This window comes from Eucalyptus grandis, chromosome 10 (assembly GCF_016545825.1).
Source record: "Eucalyptus grandis isolate ANBG69807.140 chromosome 10, ASM1654582v1, whole genome shotgun sequence".
Classification (NCBI taxonomy): Eukaryota; Viridiplantae; Streptophyta; class Magnoliopsida; order Myrtales; family Myrtaceae; genus Eucalyptus; species Eucalyptus grandis.
Genome location: NC_052621.1, coordinates 9,446,642 through 9,466,023, shown reverse-complemented (window position 1 = coordinate 9,466,023; position 19,382 = coordinate 9,446,642). Strand labels below are relative to the sequence as shown.

Sequence of the window (19,382 nt, the reverse complement as noted above, 5' to 3'; positions counted from 1 at the left end):
TAAAATGACAAGTGGTTTGCGCCCAACAAAGCCTGATGCTTTGAATGGGTCTACAACGAGGGTCCCTCATTTGTAGTAAATATAGCGCCTCAGTGGGTGAATATCTTTTCTTTCCTTTAGCACGTAATTAATGTGCAAATTGACTTTTGGTTTGATTAGTTTCTTGATGATTGATCTTAACTTATTTACAATGGGCTAACTAGTGAAATTGGCTCTGAATATCATATCCGCAAATATTTTATTCTTTCAACTTATTCAGATGAGTCCCACCATTATATAATTTGAAAACAGAAGTCGTTTTCTATATATAAATGAAACCTCTAAAAAATTTTGAAGTTCCAAGATCTAGCATGAATTAATCTTTCACCAAATCAATTTTTCGAGTCTTTTCTCCCAAGCACAAGTTTATCACAGTTTATTTAATGACTATCCATACAATTAATGGAAATTGATCACAGTAATTATTACTTAATAATTATTTATTGTGGTTATTTTTATTTGATTTGTTCCAAATTAATGCCTATTTTTATATCTAATCACTTAGTTAGATCGACCGGTATATAGAAAACATTTCTTACTTCGGTTGTTTTTCTTCTTTGGCCGAGTGAATTCCAATTTTCACAATATTCATTAGTAAGTTGTTTCACATTTGAACTCAATTTGTCAATTAGAGTAGTTTTTCATAAGCCTAGATCACTCTTGGGTTGTGCATAAATGGATTTGAAAAGTACATCTCTCTAAAATAAATTATTAGATTATATTCACATGTTGTCGGTTAACTAATATTAATTGCTAATAGATATGCATCGACAACTTCTAAATGGTATTGACCCAAAAAAAAAAAAAATTCTAAATGGTTCTTCTATGTGAATTGCTTGCTTATTTTTATAACTACTTGTCTCAAAAGGTTGTGGAGAAAAAGAATCATTATACAAGGAACACCGCTTAAATGCATAAACAAAATCAATCTAAATCTCTAATTTTTCTAGATGGACTTAAATGAATAGCTCCAAACTTAATCGAATTAGGTCTGTGAATTAAAAATCAAGTTGAACCTACCAAACTCTAACTTTTGTAGAAGGTTAAATCCATACTTTTTTGCATTCAATCGTCTTTAAGCCTATACAAAATTCGCTTGATGAGAAATAGCTTTCATCATCAATAACTAAATACTAAGTTTTTTAATGCGTTTCATTAAGGGTCATTTTTGTTGAGTAAAAAAAAAAATTTCTCGCAACAAATGGGATAAAAAAACTAGTGTCAAGCGTAAAGAATGGCACTACTTAAATAATCTCACAACATAAAAAGCATTTAAATTTTCGATTGACAGAGGATGCTTTTCTAAATTAAAGAATGATATATTACCGAAATATATGGAAATTCAGTAATTTAATAGATATCTATATTATCAATCTACGATAATTTATAAAAGAAATAATGACGCAAATAGTCTTTAAACTTTGGTTTAATGTAAAAGTATAATTTCTTAAATTTTAATTTAATATTCAATGTAATCCATGAATTTTTACTGATATTTAATGTAATCTTTAAATAATACAAAAATATTCAAAATAGTAATTCAATTAATTTAATAATAACAATAATATTGAATATTTTTGTATAATAAGGATTAAATTGACTACATTAAACGGATTATTGTATGTTGAACTAAAGTTCATAAATTATATTGAATAAATTAAAAATTCGAGAATTAGAACTAAAATCAATAGATCATTTGTGTCATTACCCATTTGTATTTGTATTAGGATTACGACGAAAATGAAATTACAAAATTACACAGACATCGGAAACGCACAAACGACGTCGAAGGTTCGGTGACCGCCGGCGGATCGCAGCCGGATCCTCCCTCCTCTTCTTCTTCCTCTTGCGCAGTCTCGCGACGGCCGAAAACCCCCAAGGCGAACCAGGGGAGGAGAGACGATTCGAGCCTCTCGAGCTCCGAAGAGACCTCGCCGCACTTCGCCGTCGCCGATCGCGTCCCCGAAGAGCCTCCGATGAAGCCGCCCCTCCTCCTGCTGCTGCTCCTCCTGTCCGCCCTCGCCGGCGCCGCGTCGCCGGCGAGGCCCGATTCCGACCCCGGCGGCTTCGCCGAGTGGAGGCTCGTCACCAAGCAGAACTTCTCTTCTCAGATCAGGCACCACCCTCACGTCCTCCTCCTCGTCACTCTTCCATGTGAGTTCCCTACGAGCGGACATCGACGAAACGCCTATTGTCGGCGTGCCGAGTCCTTCGTCGGCCGAGCTCGAGTGTTTGGAGAGCTCGGTTCGATCCTCACATGGCGCTCTCTGTGTTAGCTTAGTTTGTGATTGACGGTTTCTATGGCGGAGAGTCTAATGATGCAGCTAAATAGTTGGATATTCTCGTGCCTTTTTATTGTTGAGTTTTTCAGCAGATTGGTTTAGCATGTTCAGTGATATTGGTGAAGTGCAAGTTTTATCATTGGCTGGCTATTTCATTTCGAGTCGGTTCAAGTTTCGTTTCATTAATTTGTATTGCATGGTTTTTCGTAGCAAACATCCTTGCATAATTTATGTCTAGTCCGCATGACAGTTTACAGCTTCGCAATACTTACATTGTCGAATAAATGGCTTCATGTCGAACTCTTTGGCTGCGTCGTTCTGACTAGTTATCGGGGGCATGGTGATTGGTGTGTGCGTCCGACTTGATAGATATCTTGATATTGCACATTCAGTTTTGAAACAAAAAACGTGCAGGTTGCGGATGCTATCGGTTGAGGTGAATATCCGGATGTACAAAAAAAAAGAAAACAATTCATGGACTGAATGAGCTGTATGAGTGCTGACGTCAATGTATAGTTCCGTGAGAAGGGTGGTGGACACAAATGGCCTCATTGTATTACCATTTCGTGTTGATGCACATTGTCTTTGACCTTTTTTGTTGCTTTTACTTGAAACTTATGTGCATTTTGTGGTTAAAAGTTTTATGAAGGTGTGGTGGTGTCGAGATGATTTCATAAAACGTCAGCATGACATGCTTGTTATGATAGTGAGTCACCACACCCGTGACTGTCGCTTGTCATATTATATTCACATGGCCGAGTCGTTTTCAAAAGATTTGAAATAAGTTAGGTTGTAGGGGTAAAAGTAGGTCCTACTACGACACAGCCTCTCTGTAGATCTTTCATCTCAGCTTTTCACATGTAGGGTCTGGTGAGTCTCGATCCCTCATGAAAGAGATTGCTCATTCGCTCCATAAAAGGAAAGAAGAATTTGGCTCTTTGAGGCTGATGTTTATGTACAAAAATGTGGAAAAGATGCTGGCGGATGCTATAGGTGCTTCCCAGGAAACCACCATTCTGTATTATCACCATTCTACATCTTATAAGTATCATGGAAGACTTCGGGCACAGAATATATTGTGGTCACTTCGTCCTTATTTGACAGTTCCTCCTGAAAATCTTCCCCTCGAACTTATCAATCTCGAACAAGACTTGAAAAGCTTCCTTGATTCGACAGACAGAGCTTTACTTCTTTTGGAATTTTGTGGATGGGCTCCAGAATTGCTGATTAGGGAGAGGAAGAATGGTACTGAACATGGTTATGTCTCACAGGGTATGTTTATGTTTGTTAGCAATGCTAAACGAACTGTTTTGTTTTAAATAGACGGATTTCCTGGTTTTGAGTGAACATGCTGATTGCCGTATCAAGGTACCGTTGAATAGTCAATATTACTTGGATAATCCTTATCGATTCTGTCTGTGCTATAAATTATATTTGTCCAACATGGTCTGAGTCCATTACTTTGTATTTTATAACCAGTCACTGTATGCTTTGGCCCCAGAGGCAAAGGGAGCTTGGCAATGACATGCACTCATCCTGACATTCTGAGGGCAGCCTCTCCCATTATTCTTTTTGGTGCTATCTAATCGCCAATTTATGAGAAATTTTGTGGTTACATCCCTTTATTGTTGCCTAACTTATAGCACTTTTAAACTTTCCCCATCTAATTATTTCTGTAGTGGTATGGAGTCCTTCTGGTGCCATTTGTTACATGTCATGCTGAATTCGTGTGATCAAGTCCTTTCGTCACCAGTTGTTGCTTAACCATCCAACTTTCTAATGTGGCAAAAATTGACGTGGTTGATGGTCTGGTACTCTTTCTCTCTCTTCTCCCTGCTGCATGTTCACCATGTGTCAATTAGTTGTCGGAAGGACTTGATTACACCAAAAAAGATATAGAGACATTGCAAAAACACTAAGTTAGAGGTTAAGATGGGACTCAGCCCTTCTTTTTAGCCACTTATGTAAGTTGATTTTGAAAACCCATATCAGGCTTGTGTGGACATTAATTTTTTATCCACAGACTCATATATGATACAATGTTCTGAAATGTTGCTAAAGACTAATAGAACTGAACTTTACAGGGGATATTGTTGAAGCCAATTACCATGAAAAGACAGACAGTATGTCGACATTTATTGCAAGCAAGAAGCAGAAGGTGGCTGGTACTTTACTTGCACTTAATTTGATTTTGCTTTGTGAAAGAAAAATCAACAAGTTTCTCTAATGATCCCTGTGTATTTTGGGGCAGAGTTTGGAAAATGGTGTCGCACAATGTGGAGTCCAAAATGCATTCTATGGGATCCCTTCTTTTGGGGAATCAAGCTTGGTCAATGATAGTTCTACCACAGACAGCACTGAGGACGAGAGGCACGGGCTTGGAGTCTCATGTAATTTTGGAGAGTTTCAACAGTTTGAATCGTTCTTCTCCAAGTTTACGATGGCTGCAAGAGAGTTTTTTCTGCCACCTGAGAGGCATAGATTTGGTCTGATTACAAATAGATCATTACTTTTGTCATTGGGGGTTGGAGAAATTAATTCATGGTCAGCAATGATACATTATGCTGGATGTCCCAGTTGCTCAAAGTATCTCAAGAAAGAGGAGGACTTAGAGAGGTTTCTGCAGATGGAAGATCCGGCAGTTGCAGAAGTGAGTCTTCCATTAAGATGTCATCCTTGATCTTCTATAACTTTCTGCACCACTTGTTGCTTCAGTTAGCTGAACATTTAAGATCCTTGACACACACATGCACTAACTCAGGCACTCCTTATGACATAGACCAAGTTTATCAAGGAGAAAAAATTCCAGATGAATAGAATGTATATTAGTCATATGTAATTTTTCAGGCCTCAGAAATAGAGCTGGGTGGCAAGTTGCAGTCCTGAGCATTAGAGTAGTCACATCTTTGTTGTAGAAGAGGTAATAATAGATTCCAGTCATGCTAAGTGGAGACTCTTGCAGCGTGTTAAAATGCATTGTCAGGAGAGATTATGTATCACGTGCCCTATGACTGTGGCCAGGTTGAGCTAGTCCTTATTTTCAAATCAAATCACTCGCTAGTTTAGGTCGACTTCGACTTTAATGATTTTTTTTTAAAAAGAGGACAAAATTTCCCAAGGACCGATTACTACCTTACCCTAATCTTGATTGAGTCTTTAATTTCCTCTTGATCTACTATGTTGGCTTCATTCTGAAACAACCATTAAACTTGAATATTCTGCAAATACAGAAAGTTCTTTCTGAAATAGATACTCAAGTTATGGAAGCTCCAGATACTTATTATGGCTTTTAATATTTCTAGGCCTAGAAGACTCTGTGCATTGTTCCTTTGTGTTTTAGTTTAGTCGCAGCATGTTTCCTTTTTTTTTTTGTTTCCTTTTATTAATGTAAATACCTTTTTTGTAGTTGGAAGATAATGAGCCTAACTTAGGGCCTGCTTTACCAGCAAATAAGCCATCGATACTTCTTTTTGTGGATAGGTCATCGGACTCATCAGAAACTAGAATTAAGAGTAAGGAAGCTCTTGATGCTTTTAGAGAACTGGCGCTGCAGTACCATATTCCCGTTCATATGCGTGAAAAGAATAAAGAAGAGCTGGGAAAATTTTCAGCCCATTCACATCTGTCATCAAGAAGCATGCCTAGGCACCCTAAAGCACCAGGAAGTACATCTAGGCATCCTAAGTTAAAACTATACCAATCAGCTCAGAGTGTAAAATTAGGGGATAAGGTGTCTATCATGATAGTGAATGAGGAAAAGCATGTAACTTTGGATAAGATCTCTACTGATGTGCAAGCAAGTTCTTTGCATGAGGTTTTGGAAAATCTTCTTCAGAAAAACAAGGCAGCCAAGTTGAGCTCACTTGCCAAGAAGGCAGGCTTCCAACTTCTGTCTGATGATTTTGAGATTAAAATAGCAAATCCATTGTCGCCTCAGACAGAAATTCAGCCTAACCAGGCTACAGTCGAACTTTCCAAGGAAGACCTTGTAAATCAGATTGATCGGGACCAGGAGAAAGTAATGGATATTGTGAGCACATCAGCTGCAGGACTTGGAGAAAATATGAATCCCACTGGTTCAGGACTTTTACGTCACGATGAAGAGAAGATAGACACTGCTAATTTGAGCGATGACTTAACATCTGCAGAAAGTGAGCAATTTTTTACCAATACTGAACTTGATAATTTTGAAGATGCCGGGGTGGATGAAATACATTTGTCAAAGGTGGATAAATTAAGGGAACAGCTGCAGTCACGAGGCTTGGAAGGTTCATTTTACTTTTTGGATGGTAATTACCAGCTGCTGAAGGCCTTGACTGGAGGGTTGAAGGTTCCATCCTTGGTAATAATTGATCCCGTTATGCAATGCCACTATCTGTTCCCAGATCAGACACATTTTAGCTACACTTCACTGGCTAACTTCGTGAATGGGTATTTGAATGGAAGTCTTCTCCCATATCAGCACTCTGAGTCTCTGATACCAATGCTTCGGGATGCTGCTCGCCCCCCATTCGTAAATTTGGATTTTCATGAGGCTGATTCTATACCACGGATAGCAGCTAAAACTTTTAGTGAGCTGGTTTTTGGATTTAATCACTCTGAGATTGGTAATGTTGCACCTGCTAGGCGGAAGGATATGTTGGTCCTGTTTAGCAATAGCTGGTGTGGACTTTGCCAGAGAATGGAACTAGTTGTTCGTGAAGTACATCGAGCTTTGAGGGGTTATATGAACATGTTGTCTCATAAATTTCAAAATGCTCAAACACAGTTCAGCAGTGGTGAGTATCTACTTTCTTGCTCTCACTAGGCAAACTCCATCACCTTTTTCTTCTGCATCTCTTTCATCTTGCAATGACATGCCATGAGCTACCCAATTAAAAGCATGTTGGTGTTTTAAGTGGAAGTTTGGACATTTAAGTGCGGCTGAGTTCATTGTTGATCATAATTGGCCTTTTTGTGGGTGGACCTGAGCTAATCCATGTCTTTAGAGTGGCTTCTCAGATCTGTTTAAGCGCCATAATTCAAGTGTAGTAACCTCTGGTTAAGTCATGAATATTAGGGATTTTCTTGGCAAACTGAATATTGGAAATAGTTTGTTTTACAATAGAATGTTAAATATTTCCTTCAGGGGCTATGTTTTCCTTCAACTCTGTTGGAGGAAATGCTCTCCAACCATATCTTTGATTGGTGGTATATAAGGATAGACATCACCCACAGTTATTTTTGGTTAAGTTTGCATGTGAATAATGTCCATAATTTGTAACTTACCGGTTAATGGCATGATTGGAGAGAGTTTTGTACCACCCCTTTCTTTAGGCATCTTAGTCAACATATATCACAACATCTTATTAGAATTCACACTTGAATTGATTTGTAGATGTGGTTATCACGTTTCCCTTATGATTGTTTACTATGATACTTGGAATTGGGAAATAAGTATCAGAGATCGACATGGATTTGAGTTTTTGACTTGTCTATCCTCAAGGTTGACATATTACAATTGGCAGATTATTAGAGAAAGCGATAGGGCTTTGTGGACATTTATTCCCATTTCTTTGCCATTACCTTTTGTTAACTTAATATATCTATTTTATTACCTAAACCAAACAACTTAATAGCCGATATGGTGCAATTCTATTTCAACAACAGTAGCACATATGTTGCACTTTTACCGTTACTGTAACCACTCGTCGGGTTTAATAGCACCTAAGGAAATTGCTGTTGGTAAAGAGTGTTGTTGTTATTGAGATCAAAAGAAGTATATATAGGCTTAGGGTTAAGCCTTGTACATTTATCGGACAGAAATAATATGGTATTCAACTCATAAGGGTACACTTATTGGACAGATATTACTAACTTCTTATGAAGCTTACTGGCTTTGTGCTCATGCATATGCACACATAGAAATGCATGCATGCATACATTCATACATGTCTTTTGTGGTTAGGATATTGATATTTGTCGGTTCTGCCTTTAAATATATGAAATTTTTGTATAGTTGTTGAAATCTGTTGCATTATTTGGCAAGATAACATATAGGTATATTAACCTGCAAATTATTATTATTTTTTTTTCCCAATGAGATGGTTGTTAACCATCATTAGGATGTCATTATAGGTTAAGCTAAGGTGTTGCTTATCGGGGCCTTGTGGAGGGACTATGTAAAACTCTTCCAGTGACAAGATAGGACAAGACTATTAATTAATTTTTTTTTTCAGAAATAAATTTCCACCTGGTTTATATTTTGAGTGACAAAAATGTGTAACTTTTACCAGATTTAGGAAGTTCTTCATATATGGAAGACAACATGGAGGATATGGCTCAAAAGCTTCCTCTCGTTTTCTTGATGGATTGCACAATGACTGACTGCAGTCTGATTTTCAAAGCAATAAACCAGGTATATCTTTTTTGACGTTCATTCATTGCTTTTTTCTCATTACCTCTACTTTTAGATGAATGATCTTGATTTTTTCTTGGTTGATGAAATTATTTGCTCAATTCTTCATCTCTAGATTTTACTTTATACTGTAATTTTGTCAATTGTTCTGATGTAAATGGGGTTGCAAAAACTGCCTATGGACATCTAAGAAACTGCATGTACTACAAGAGCCATCATTGAAGTTTGGCAAAATTATGATGATTACCTTTGCTTGACTCAAGACTCATCGATTTTGCCAGATCTTTTGAGCACACTCATTCATGTTATGCTGACTTGAGATAATATTTCAGTGTTGTCCCTCAAATTATGGATAGAAATGGCATATAGACCAGATTGTTCAACGAGCTCAGACTTGGCCTAACCTAGAGGATAAAGCTGTTGGCTCACTGAGGTCCAATATTTCGGGCATGTTTTTGGGGCCAGGTCTGCCCAGCAAATGACCAGTGGGGCCTGGGCCTGTTCAGACCTGCCCAAGTTTTTGGGCTAATTAAAATTGGAAATAGAAAAAGAAAACTTGAACAATATTTTTGAAGTGTAGAGAGGAGGGTGGTGTATGCATGAGATGACATTGGAAAGGGGGTGCGTGCGTGTCCGAGAGAGACAGAGAGAGAGAGAGAGAGAGAGAGAGAAGCTCTGGAAAGGGCATATGAGTTTAGTAATGGGACAGATGAGACAAAGTAAGGTGCTAGAGTCCTAATGCTAGATTTTGAATTTGGTTGTAAAAATATATTTTACTTTTTAGCTATAGATATTTAAGACATAGTGGGCAAGTATTTTTAAGTAAATTAAAACACTAATTGGCGGGGCAGGGAAGGCCCAATCTGAGCTTGAAATCTCCTGTGCAGGCGCAGCCCTAAAATTGACGTGTGCAAAAATATTAGCCAGGCCTGCCTAAATGGGCCTATTTCCTTGACCACCTATGGGCCATCAGCCCCATGATAAGGTCTAATGGTGTATTTTGAGAAATCCATTGAGCACCAAATCAGTGCATATTTTTTTATGTGATAAAGCATAAGTTCCTTAGAGTGAAAATGAAGATTGAAAACATAAGTACCATAAGAAACCAACAACTCAAAGGAAGGTTGAAAGCTCTAGAAGACTTTAGAACTTGTTAGTATTTTATGATACTGATGTTCACAATGAAAATAAATACTGAAAATGTTTTCATCTACCATTCAGGCCCTCAATCTCCAAATCATGAGCCAATCTGCATAGTGAAACATTCAAGAAGACTCCTTTATTCGATAAAGAAAAGAAAGACCCGGTAGCATTTTCTTGCAAGGATATTATCCTTAAAAAATCTCTGAACTACTTACTGAAAGGAAGGTCTGAGGCGAAGCCAATTACCAATTTGAACTAAACAATTCTGAGTGAAGTTAGGCCATCCTTTTCTTATTGATCTTTAAACTACAACACCGCTCTTCGTTCAGCTTATCCAAAGTTGATGGAGCCATATTTGATACTCAACAATCCATAAATGATCCTTCAAGAATCTCAACAGCCATTTTTTGTATTTTTGCACATCATATCAACGATCTAATTTGAACTAAACAATTCTGAGTGAAGTTAGGCCATCCTTTTCTTATTGATCTTTAAACTACAACACCACTCTGCGTTCAGCTTATCCAAAGTTGATGGAGCCATATTTGATACTCAACGATCCGTAAATGATCCCTCAAGAATCTCAACAGCCATTTTCTGTATTTTTGCACATCATATCAACGATCTTATTGTGTAAAAATTTTGTACCATTCTTCTGTGATGAAAGATGTATTGGCTATTATTTGGCAATATCCCATTTGATCATACATCCAGACCAAATGTGGATTCAGGAAACAAAAGGGGGCGTATTAATACCTTTGGGAGGGTTTTGGTGCAATGAGAGGCCTGTCATTGTAAGTGAGCCAAAGCACAGGCATTGCATTGTGATCTTTCAGAAAGCTCTGTGAATAATTTGGAAATAACTAGTTTTTATCAAATTAAATATGATGTCTGCATCTAGAAAAGCATGAGCTTAACTTAATCGATTTGCAAAAGCAATAGATTAGTGGTCCCAAAAAACCTAGAATGATGTGCATTCTGAATCGAAATATATTACTCTATGATCTGTTTCCTTTGGAAAGAGGTACCCAGTCTAGGGGCAAAATAGCAAGATGCGACTTTGGGATTCTTCTGAAAATTTGCTTCCTTGTGTGGATGATTCCTCTCACCTAGTCGCAGGCAGTCTTTTTAGGTTCAATATGTTGATTTATTAGCTCTTTATTGCTAAGAAGCTATCAATATGGTCTGCAAATGTTCCATGACAACAAGACTCACTTTTGTAATTTGGGATATGCAGAGAGAACGTTACCCAGCTTTGATGTTGTTTCCGGCAGAAAATAGAACTCCTGTGTCTTATGATGGGGATATGGCGGTTGCATCTATTGTCAAATTCTTAGCTGACCATGGAAGTTATTCTCATAACCTCATCAACGAGAAGGGTAATGCTTTCTTTTCCTGCGGGGAGCTCTACCTACTGTAGGACATCGCAGTGTTTATTCAATGAGGAAGATGGATGAGTTGTCAGGATGGTACCCTATTCTGAGAATTAAATAGATGCTCCTTGTGAGCATGTGCAGTTTCTGTATATGGCCTCGTGTGGACCATTTTACTTTCTGTCAGAAATTGACCGTTTCCATTATTCTTAGAACGAAGTTTCCAATAATTGCAGAATATCCATTATCAAGTTCTATCCTCTTTTCTTCATGATATCAGCAAGGGTTGCACAACTTTCTGGGCTATATGTTCCCATTTTCGTTTGTTAAGAAAACTTAAGGTTCAACTCTGTTTACTGTTATTCTACCTCACTTAATCTGCATTTTTCAGAATTTACCATGTTGGCTGTTTGTAGATTGGTTGAAACGTTTATACTGACTAGAAACCTTCTTTCCCTATTTCATAGGAATCCTTTGGACTCCTGCAAAATATGGCATGGGTCAAAATTCTTTCAGCACATCACCAAAGGACCAGTTACAAGACTTTTTGCTTCAAAACACGGCAGCAGACAGAACAGTCAAGTACAGTCGGACCAAAATGCCTAAATCGAATGGCCTAGATGGAGCAGCTTCCCATGTGGTGGCGGGTTCCATCCTTGTCGCCACTGAGAAACTTCTTGGCATGCACCCATTTGATAACTCCCAGATTCTTATTGTGAAAGCGGATAAAGCCTCTGGGTTTCAAGGTCTGATCATCAACAAGCCTATTAGTTGGGATCTTCTGCATGAACTGGAAGAAGGGTCTGAATTTCTTAAGGAGGCACCTCTTTCACTGGGTGGGCCCCTTGTGAATCGTAGACTGCCTTTAGCCTGTTTAACTCGAGTTGATAAGAACCAGTACCTGGAAATCCTACCTGGGATACGCTTCATTGACCAGCTGGAGACGATTAGAGAGATCGATGAACTCAGGGCAGGAAATGGATCCGTCGCTGATTATTGGTTTTTCTTGGGGTATGCAAGCTGGGGTTGGGACCAGCTATTCGATGAGATTGATAAAGGAGCTTGGAACATCAAAGAGGACGCACTGAAGGAATTTACTTGGCCGAGACCATGATCTTTCGCTTTGTTGTACCATCCAGTTTCTGTCGGGATATCTTTGGAAAGCTCATTATAGGAATTTTGAAAGAGCGTCTGAAAGATGGGTGCGTCTTTTCCTAGTTGTATTTGATTATACGTCCCCAGAGAGACGTTGAGATCACATTCGGGCATACCTTTCGGATGTTTAGTTTTATTGAAATTGTCGGTTTACATGTAGATATAGCATTATGCTAGTTTTGAGGTATCTCTCTCTCTCTCTCTCTCTATAACCAACTAGTCATTCGTGAGCTCTCTGTCGATCTACATACGACTCGTCGTGAATGACTGGAGTTTTAATCGAGCAATTTCCCACAACTATTTGAGCCGCATAAATTTCCAATAGAAGAATGAGTGGAGCCGACATTCAAGATACCAAAATCGCTTAAAAAGACGGTCTTCCGCAGGTAAGAAATGCAGCTATGCTTCCCGGTTGTTTTTTGTTTTTTTTTTTTTTGGTAAAAGGCATCCCGGTTGTTCGGTGTCGAATGACGTCCTTTTCACCTAAGAGAATGAATTTAATTTTGAGCATCAAATGCGGCAAGTCATCTCTAGGTAAATTCTAAGGCGTTTTAAATATTTTGTTACTCAGGCTACAAATACAATAGATGACTCATGTCTAGTTCCATCAAACAGGTGGATCCATGATCGATGGATTTGGATCTCAAAGAAAATTGTCCAACTTAAATAAACACATTGAAGCCATTTTAATCCGTTTTCATGCAGTATAAATTTAACAAATCATATCTACCCAACTCATATTCTTAAATCATTTCCGTATTTAACTCAATATTGAAAAACTCATACCAAATCGATGGAACATTGCGAAATGCATGACATCCTTTTCACTAAAGATCGGTTGAATTTTGAGCATCAAACGCCTCCGAGCCATCACTAGTTAAATTCTTAGGCGTTCCAAACATTTTGTTACCCAAATATTTTCTTAATCGAGTTACAAATAGAAATCACATGTCTAGACTCATCAAATAGGTACATTGGGTCATGTTGAAAATGAACCAACTTAAATAAACCAATTTAACCCATTTTATCCACTTCAATGCAATGTAAATCTAATAACTCATATCTAACCCGACCCACATTCCTAAAACTTCATACGTAACTCAATCTGAAAAAACTCATGCCCAAATCCAAGTAAGAGTGCGAAGTAAGTAAACACAAGATTAAGTTAGGGCTACGACATGCCAATGTTGGACATCAACGTTCATTTTCATCCTGACCTTCAAGAGACATTTCTCCACAAACCCAGAACCCGATCAATCCCATAGCTTCCCTCACACAGGATACCAAGTTAGATCAGAAAATGTAAGGAAGGCTCTCTTTCCGGCCAGCAATTCCTCTAATTTGCCCCCATACGAGTCTCTCACTGCCTTTTTCGCCAGGACAAAAATAAATAAAAAATCAGAGTACGCAAACGCCAGCTCAACCAATGCAGGAACTAGTGGCAACTTTAAAGAGCAGGTCATTTGCAATCAAAAGTGCAAGCTAACTGGCACGGTCAAACGACTACTTGACCATATTATTAGCTCAATGACCAAAGTCCTACCTGCCATGTTATACAAGAGGATTAGTAATTTTCACAAAACACTCCGCAAACAATCAAATATCTTGAGAGAGAGAGAGAGAGAGAGGGAGTCGTGCTAGAAAGAAAAGACATCATGAGAGGACAACCATCCTACAACTGCTTGCTATTGCTAGACCAAAATAAATTGCGCCAGAGGTGACGAATTGAGACACAGCATCTCCAGAATACAAGGACGGTTCATCTCCAGATGTTCTGCAGGTACCAAATTAGACTGTGTAAATCCATCCATGTCACAAGAATGGACCCTATAGAAAGAGAAGCTAAATCTAGAGAAAGACTATCATCGCAACTTCCCCGTAAAAGCAATAACTGACTTGTTAAAATTATCACACATTTCGTACAAAGATCTTGACTAGCCCAAACAAAAAGATCCATAAGGTACGGGAGGATCTCACTGCAGGATCCGTCTAATGAAAATCAAAATCAGCATATCTCAAAATGGCCACAGACTTCCAGGGAGCTGCAAGTCCAAAATGAGCAGATTAGTAGTGCCATCAGATAACTCCTACAGCCTAGATAAGAATACTTCCCAATGCCCTTGAACAGAAATTCCAAGGTGCCATATCTGTAGTAAATACTGCAGTATCAGTCTGAAGATTCGGGAAAAAAACAATTCAACACTGACACTGCTAGTCCACTGCCAATTCAACTTCAACCAGAACATTATTTTCTGATACTAAGAGTGGAGTCCCACAAAAACACATGGGTTATATTCATGGCTATAAGAAGTTCCAGAAAGAACCTTTTAACATCCTCATGGCATCAGGGATCTTTTCATCGCTTTCTGCCACCACGTTCCCTCAGAGAAAGTGCAAGAGTTTCCCCATCTTTGATGTTGTAATGCGCAAGAGAAATATTATCCTTGAGGAAACCAGGTTTTCCACTCAGTTTCTGTTTGTTTGCTGGTAATTGTATCTCCCCAGCGATCTTTTCCTTCAGACTGCCCACAGTTTCAGACAAAGACTGCACTGCAATTTCCAAAACCTGGCCCTTAAGATTTCCTTCTTCGAGATTGGGTACAGATACATTAATACGAGCAGGGCCCTGCAACAATTCCAATCAAAGAATTTCAATCAGTCCAGGAACACCAAAATTCAATTACAAATATAGAGAATAAGAAAATGATAGGTAGCAACAGAGAAATGGAAAAACAACAGAGGTCACATACTGGATTTTGGGCCAGAAACTGATCTTCCGGAATAAGGGCAGTGTCATCAAGCTTCTGCCTCTTTGGCTCGGGCTCTTCTGGAAGAGGTGGAGGTGCCTCCTCAGGGGGTGGGGGTGGAGCCATTCCCTGTGACGAAGGAGGAGGCGGTGGGGGCATCATGGGCAAACCAGTTGGGGGAACAGGCATGGGGACAAAAGGTCGGGGAACGGGCATGGGTGTAAACTGAGATCCAGGGGGAGGTGGTGCAGGAATTCCAGATGGATTCATAGATAGATGAGGTGGCATAGATGGCCCATTAACCATCATGTGCTGCTGTCCAGAAGTCATGGGCATTGGAGGTGGTGGTGGACGCATAGGAGATACCATTGGCATACCCGGAGGCCTGGGAGGAGGCATCGGAAATGCACCGCTAGTTTGTTGAGTATATTGGACTTGGTTTGGAGGAGCACGGGGAAGATTCAAGGCAAGTCCTGGAGGAGGAGGGAGGGGGCGAACAGATGGAATCATAGGCCTTGGTGGAGGAGCAGCAGGACCAGGAAGAGTCCTTGCATCATTTCCAGCATCGTTCTGTTCGTCCATGTTAGCATTCTGAGACAAAGCTTGATTTGCAGTGCGTCCAATGCTGCCCGTATGACCATCCCATATGACCTGCTTTGGCTGCTCATCTTTCTTCTTTTCAATCTCAGCCTTCACTGCATTAGAAACTTCTTCCTCAGTCGTACCAAAAATATCTGGACGAGTCCTCGCAAGTCCTACTATGTTCCTAGATATTTCATCATCCTGAGCAAGAGTTGTCTCCCTAATCTTGGCGAACATTCTCTCCTTCTGTTCCTTGTACTTTGGATCAATGAGAGAAATTCTCATGTGTTCGGACATTTCATTAATCGGGATCAGTTCACCAGTAATAGGGGAAACAACAAATTTGGTTGGGTCTCTCTCAGCAGGTATTCTCTCTTCTGGTCTCTTCCAGTTCTTTACTATTCTCATAGGTGGTTCCTCCTCGTTGTCCCGGGTCACAATCTTCCTCTCATCATCATTTCCTTCAAGACTAGCTGCCCTCATACCCTCTTCAACAAGTTGTACCTCCTCCTCATCCATTTCCATTTCCACCTCCCTTCCAGGCTCAACCATCTCTTCCTCTTCCACATTCGACATCTTACTTCTCCGTATAACTTCTTCAATAGTCATTGGAGGTGGAAGGTCTTCATCCTCATCATCTGCAAAATCTATCGACTCGACCACAACAAAATCATGCCAATCTATCATAGCCATTTGCATCCTCTCTTGCTCAATCTCATCTTCTGCTCTTTGCCTTGCCTGTTCTTGCGACCGTTCCCATTCCAGCCGATGCAAGCACCTTTCCAGCACAGTCGTCATATCCACAACACTCCTCTGAAGCTTATCTGTCAACCCCTTTGGAGGCATCAGCACCTTTGAATAGGCATCAGCCAGTGCAGTGAAGAACATAAACATACTATGAGTTGGCTTGAGAAAATGAAACTGAGGATTGTTTATTTCCCTGCTAGTCAACCCAGTTAGGAATGACTTCCCATTTCTAGCCACAAACTGCGCCGTGAGCTTTATAATGTCGAGTTCTTCCCCAGTAATGCCCTCAGGAAGCCGGACGGTGTATTGTTCTGTCTCTGGAGGCTCAAGAACTTTACGAACAGGTTTTAACTGGGCTAAGATGTCGGATTGAATCGACTCTGGAGTAGCCTGTGCAGCAGGGGCAGCTGGAACTGACTCAGGTACAGCAGAATCTGCAGGCTGAGGTGTCTGCTGCGCTGAAGCCTGACTCTGTGCCCGAAATTCAGATAATCTATGCTGGTAATATGCATGGTAAGGATCAGAAGAGTTCAAAAAATTGAACTTTGCATTGCCAGCATTGTTTGCAATAATCCTTCTCTCAAATTCAGGTCCATTCTTCGCGACAAATTGAGCTGTTTTATCGACAATGTTTCTGATGTCAGGAGGAGGATGTATAATTCCAATTGTCCTTGTGTGGGTTGCAACTGAAGCAGGCGCAGCATTACTATTTCCCTCAGTTTCCATTCTATCCTCCTCCGGCTCCTCCGGCAATTGAGATGGAGGAAGAGGACCAAGATTTCCATCAGAAGGTGGGGCAGGAAGGGGCAAAATAGGTGTTGCACCCAACATCTTTGCCTTGAATTATAGTTTACTCAAAGTAGTAGATAACAAGAGGGAAATGCGTCAACAAGTTCCACACCTTTTGCTCAAAAGCATCTCAATCAACCTGGAAAATAATCCAAACACGGATTAGCAAGATAATAAGGATGAATTACTTCCAGCTTCAACAATAAACCACAACAGACTGAACTGGCAATTGTGTTACAAGAAATTGGAGGATAACTCATGATTGAGACAGGCAAGAATTGCCACTAAATCAGAAACAAAAATGTTGAAGAAGAGCAAAAGTGTAATCAAATATAGATAGGATGGCAAATCAGCATATCATCATCATCAAAGTTTGCAAAATATAAACTGATTTTTCACTATAAAAATCTAACCAACAGAACCTCTTAGAGGAATCTGTAATGTGAAATGGCTAGCAAAGAACTGCAGACTTTAATTTAAGCATATTATTTCTTATAATTAGCAAATAAGCAATTCGCTAGTCCCAAGGTACAAGAGGTGCGGACACATCTGTTCAGAGAAACAGATCTAGAAAGCCAGGACTCCAAGCAATTGGGCATATTTCACCTAGCAAGCATCTCTTCCAAAGTTTTGAAACAGAGAGAACATTCTCAGTGTTGACCGACGATATGACGAGACAGTATGGCTGACAGTACGACTGGCAATTTCCGATGCATGGTACTCATATCAAATACGAAACCAACTATAGCGGCACCGCACTCCTATTCTCTCAATCCAAACAACACATCAAACACGCACAGGAGGGCTAATCAGCACAAACCGCAGTCCCTTCGAAATTTTTCATTCAAACACACATTTGGGAATTTTAAAAACTCTGCAGAACATAGTCTCGACAAAATTCATCTAGTAATACACACATCATACACAGAACGGAAGACCCTAAAACTTCCCCGCCCCATCCAGCACCAAGCCTTCACGCCGTCCCGCCCCAAAAACCACTAAGCCATCCTCACTCCTTCGAGCGGAACTAATGCGGCGTACCCATCGCCGCAACCAGATCGACAGCTCGCAATCGCCTCGTCGTCCACAACACTCGAATTCGCCGGACCCAAAAGCAACCGAAAAAAAAAGACAAAAAAAGAAGAAGAAGCCAAAACCTAAAGTCTCTAACTTTATCCGAAACACGGAGAGACATCTCCCGCCGCCACTCAAAACCAAGCCGAACGCTCCATTTCAACGGAGCTAAGCCCGTCCCCGTCGTCCACAACGCTTCGCCATAGATGAATCGGGAGTTAAAAAAAAAAAAAAAGCCCGCAAAAAATAGAGGGACGAAACGACCAAAAGAAGCGAAGGCACGCACCTGCAGCGGCGGCGGAGGTACAGCCGATTCAGTCGCCGGCGGCGGAGGCGCGAAAGGAGAATCGGCCGGCGAGCTGGAGCGAGCGGAGGAGAAGACGGAGAGAGATTTACCGCCGACGAGATTGGGATACGGGAGACTTGAGCTATAATCCGAGCTCGAGATGGTCCAATTTCCCAATCCGTCTGAAAAGCCCTAATCCTCTCGCCTTCCCCCCCTTTTATGTGCCGCTGCAATGCCAAGGGCAGTAGAGAGAGAGAGAGCGTGTCTTAATTTTTTTTTTTTTCTTTTTTTGGTGAAATGTTGTGAGATTAAAATGTTGCCTTTTCAAAATAATTAAAAAAATGGTTTTTTTTTTAACAGATGAAAAGATCAAATCAATAGTGGAGAGACCCCATCATCAATTTATCTTAAAAGAAGCACTTAATTTTCTTAAATAAAGATAAGTGAATCGTCGTTAAAGTGGCACGAACTAAGGAGAGATTAAATTTAGGAAATAATCTACAGCTTTAAATAACATTTTCTTCAAAAATAAATCACCTTAATTCCATTATGAACAGTTTTTTCACGGCGATATTTCATACCAATGGTTTAAATGCCGCACTTATATTAACTCTCTTGAAAAGTTGAAATATCCATTCCAACCAAAAAAAAAAAAAAAAAAAAAAAGTTTAGATATTTAAGGGTAGGATAAGTACAAAATTTAGGTCAATTTATTTCGCGAATTTAGAAAATATTTTTATTATCCATCTAGATATATTTAAATATAAA

General features: G+C 39.7%; 2 protein-coding genes across 9 annotated transcripts; one reads left to right on the top strand and one right to left on the bottom strand.

The window, feature by feature from the left end:
• The first annotated feature begins 1,774 nt into the window (after positions 1-1,774).
• On the top strand, positions 1,775-12,576 carry LOC104421589. 4 transcript variants are annotated; one of them, XM_010033588.3, is made up of 8 exons: positions 1,775-2,193; positions 3,186-3,593; positions 4,406-4,479; positions 4,573-4,971; positions 5,728-7,099; positions 8,597-8,718; positions 11,099-11,240; positions 11,702-12,576. In XM_010033588.3, exons 1-8 carry the CDS (start codon positions 2,016-2,018, stop codon positions 12,346-12,348), a joined length of 3,342 nt encoding a protein of 1,113 aa, XP_010031890.1. In that variant the 5' UTR covers positions 1,775-2,015; the 3' UTR covers positions 12,349-12,576. The 4 variants fall into 4 exon arrangements, with proteins under 4 accessions (XP_010031890.1, XP_010031894.2, XP_010031892.1 ...); XM_010033592.3 differs by lacking the exon at positions 1,775-2,193 and having other exon boundaries at positions 3,534-3,593; positions 4,406-4,486; XM_010033590.3 differs by lacking the exons at positions 1,775-2,193; positions 3,186-3,593 and adding an exon at positions 3,937-4,132.
• An 804-nt stretch (positions 12,577-13,380) lies between these two features.
• Positions 13,381-18,839, bottom strand: LOC104421588 (probable splicing factor 3A subunit 1). 5 transcript variants are annotated; one of them, XM_010033586.3, is made up of 4 exons: positions 18,615-18,839; positions 15,140-17,393; positions 14,714-15,015; positions 13,381-13,932 (listed from the first exon to the last, which is right to left on the bottom strand). In XM_010033586.3, exons 2-3 carry the CDS (start codon positions 17,294-17,296, stop codon positions 14,746-14,748), a joined length of 2,427 nt encoding a protein of 808 aa, XP_010031888.1. In that variant the 5' UTR covers positions 17,297-17,393; positions 18,615-18,839; the 3' UTR covers positions 13,381-13,932; positions 14,714-14,745. The 5 variants fall into 5 exon arrangements, with proteins under 5 accessions (XP_010031888.1, XP_010031887.1, XP_010031885.1 ...); XM_010033585.3 differs by having other exon boundaries at positions 13,468-14,163; XM_010033583.3 differs by lacking the exon at positions 13,381-13,932 and adding an exon at positions 13,944-14,536.
• Positions 18,840-19,382: the final 543 nt, after the last annotated feature.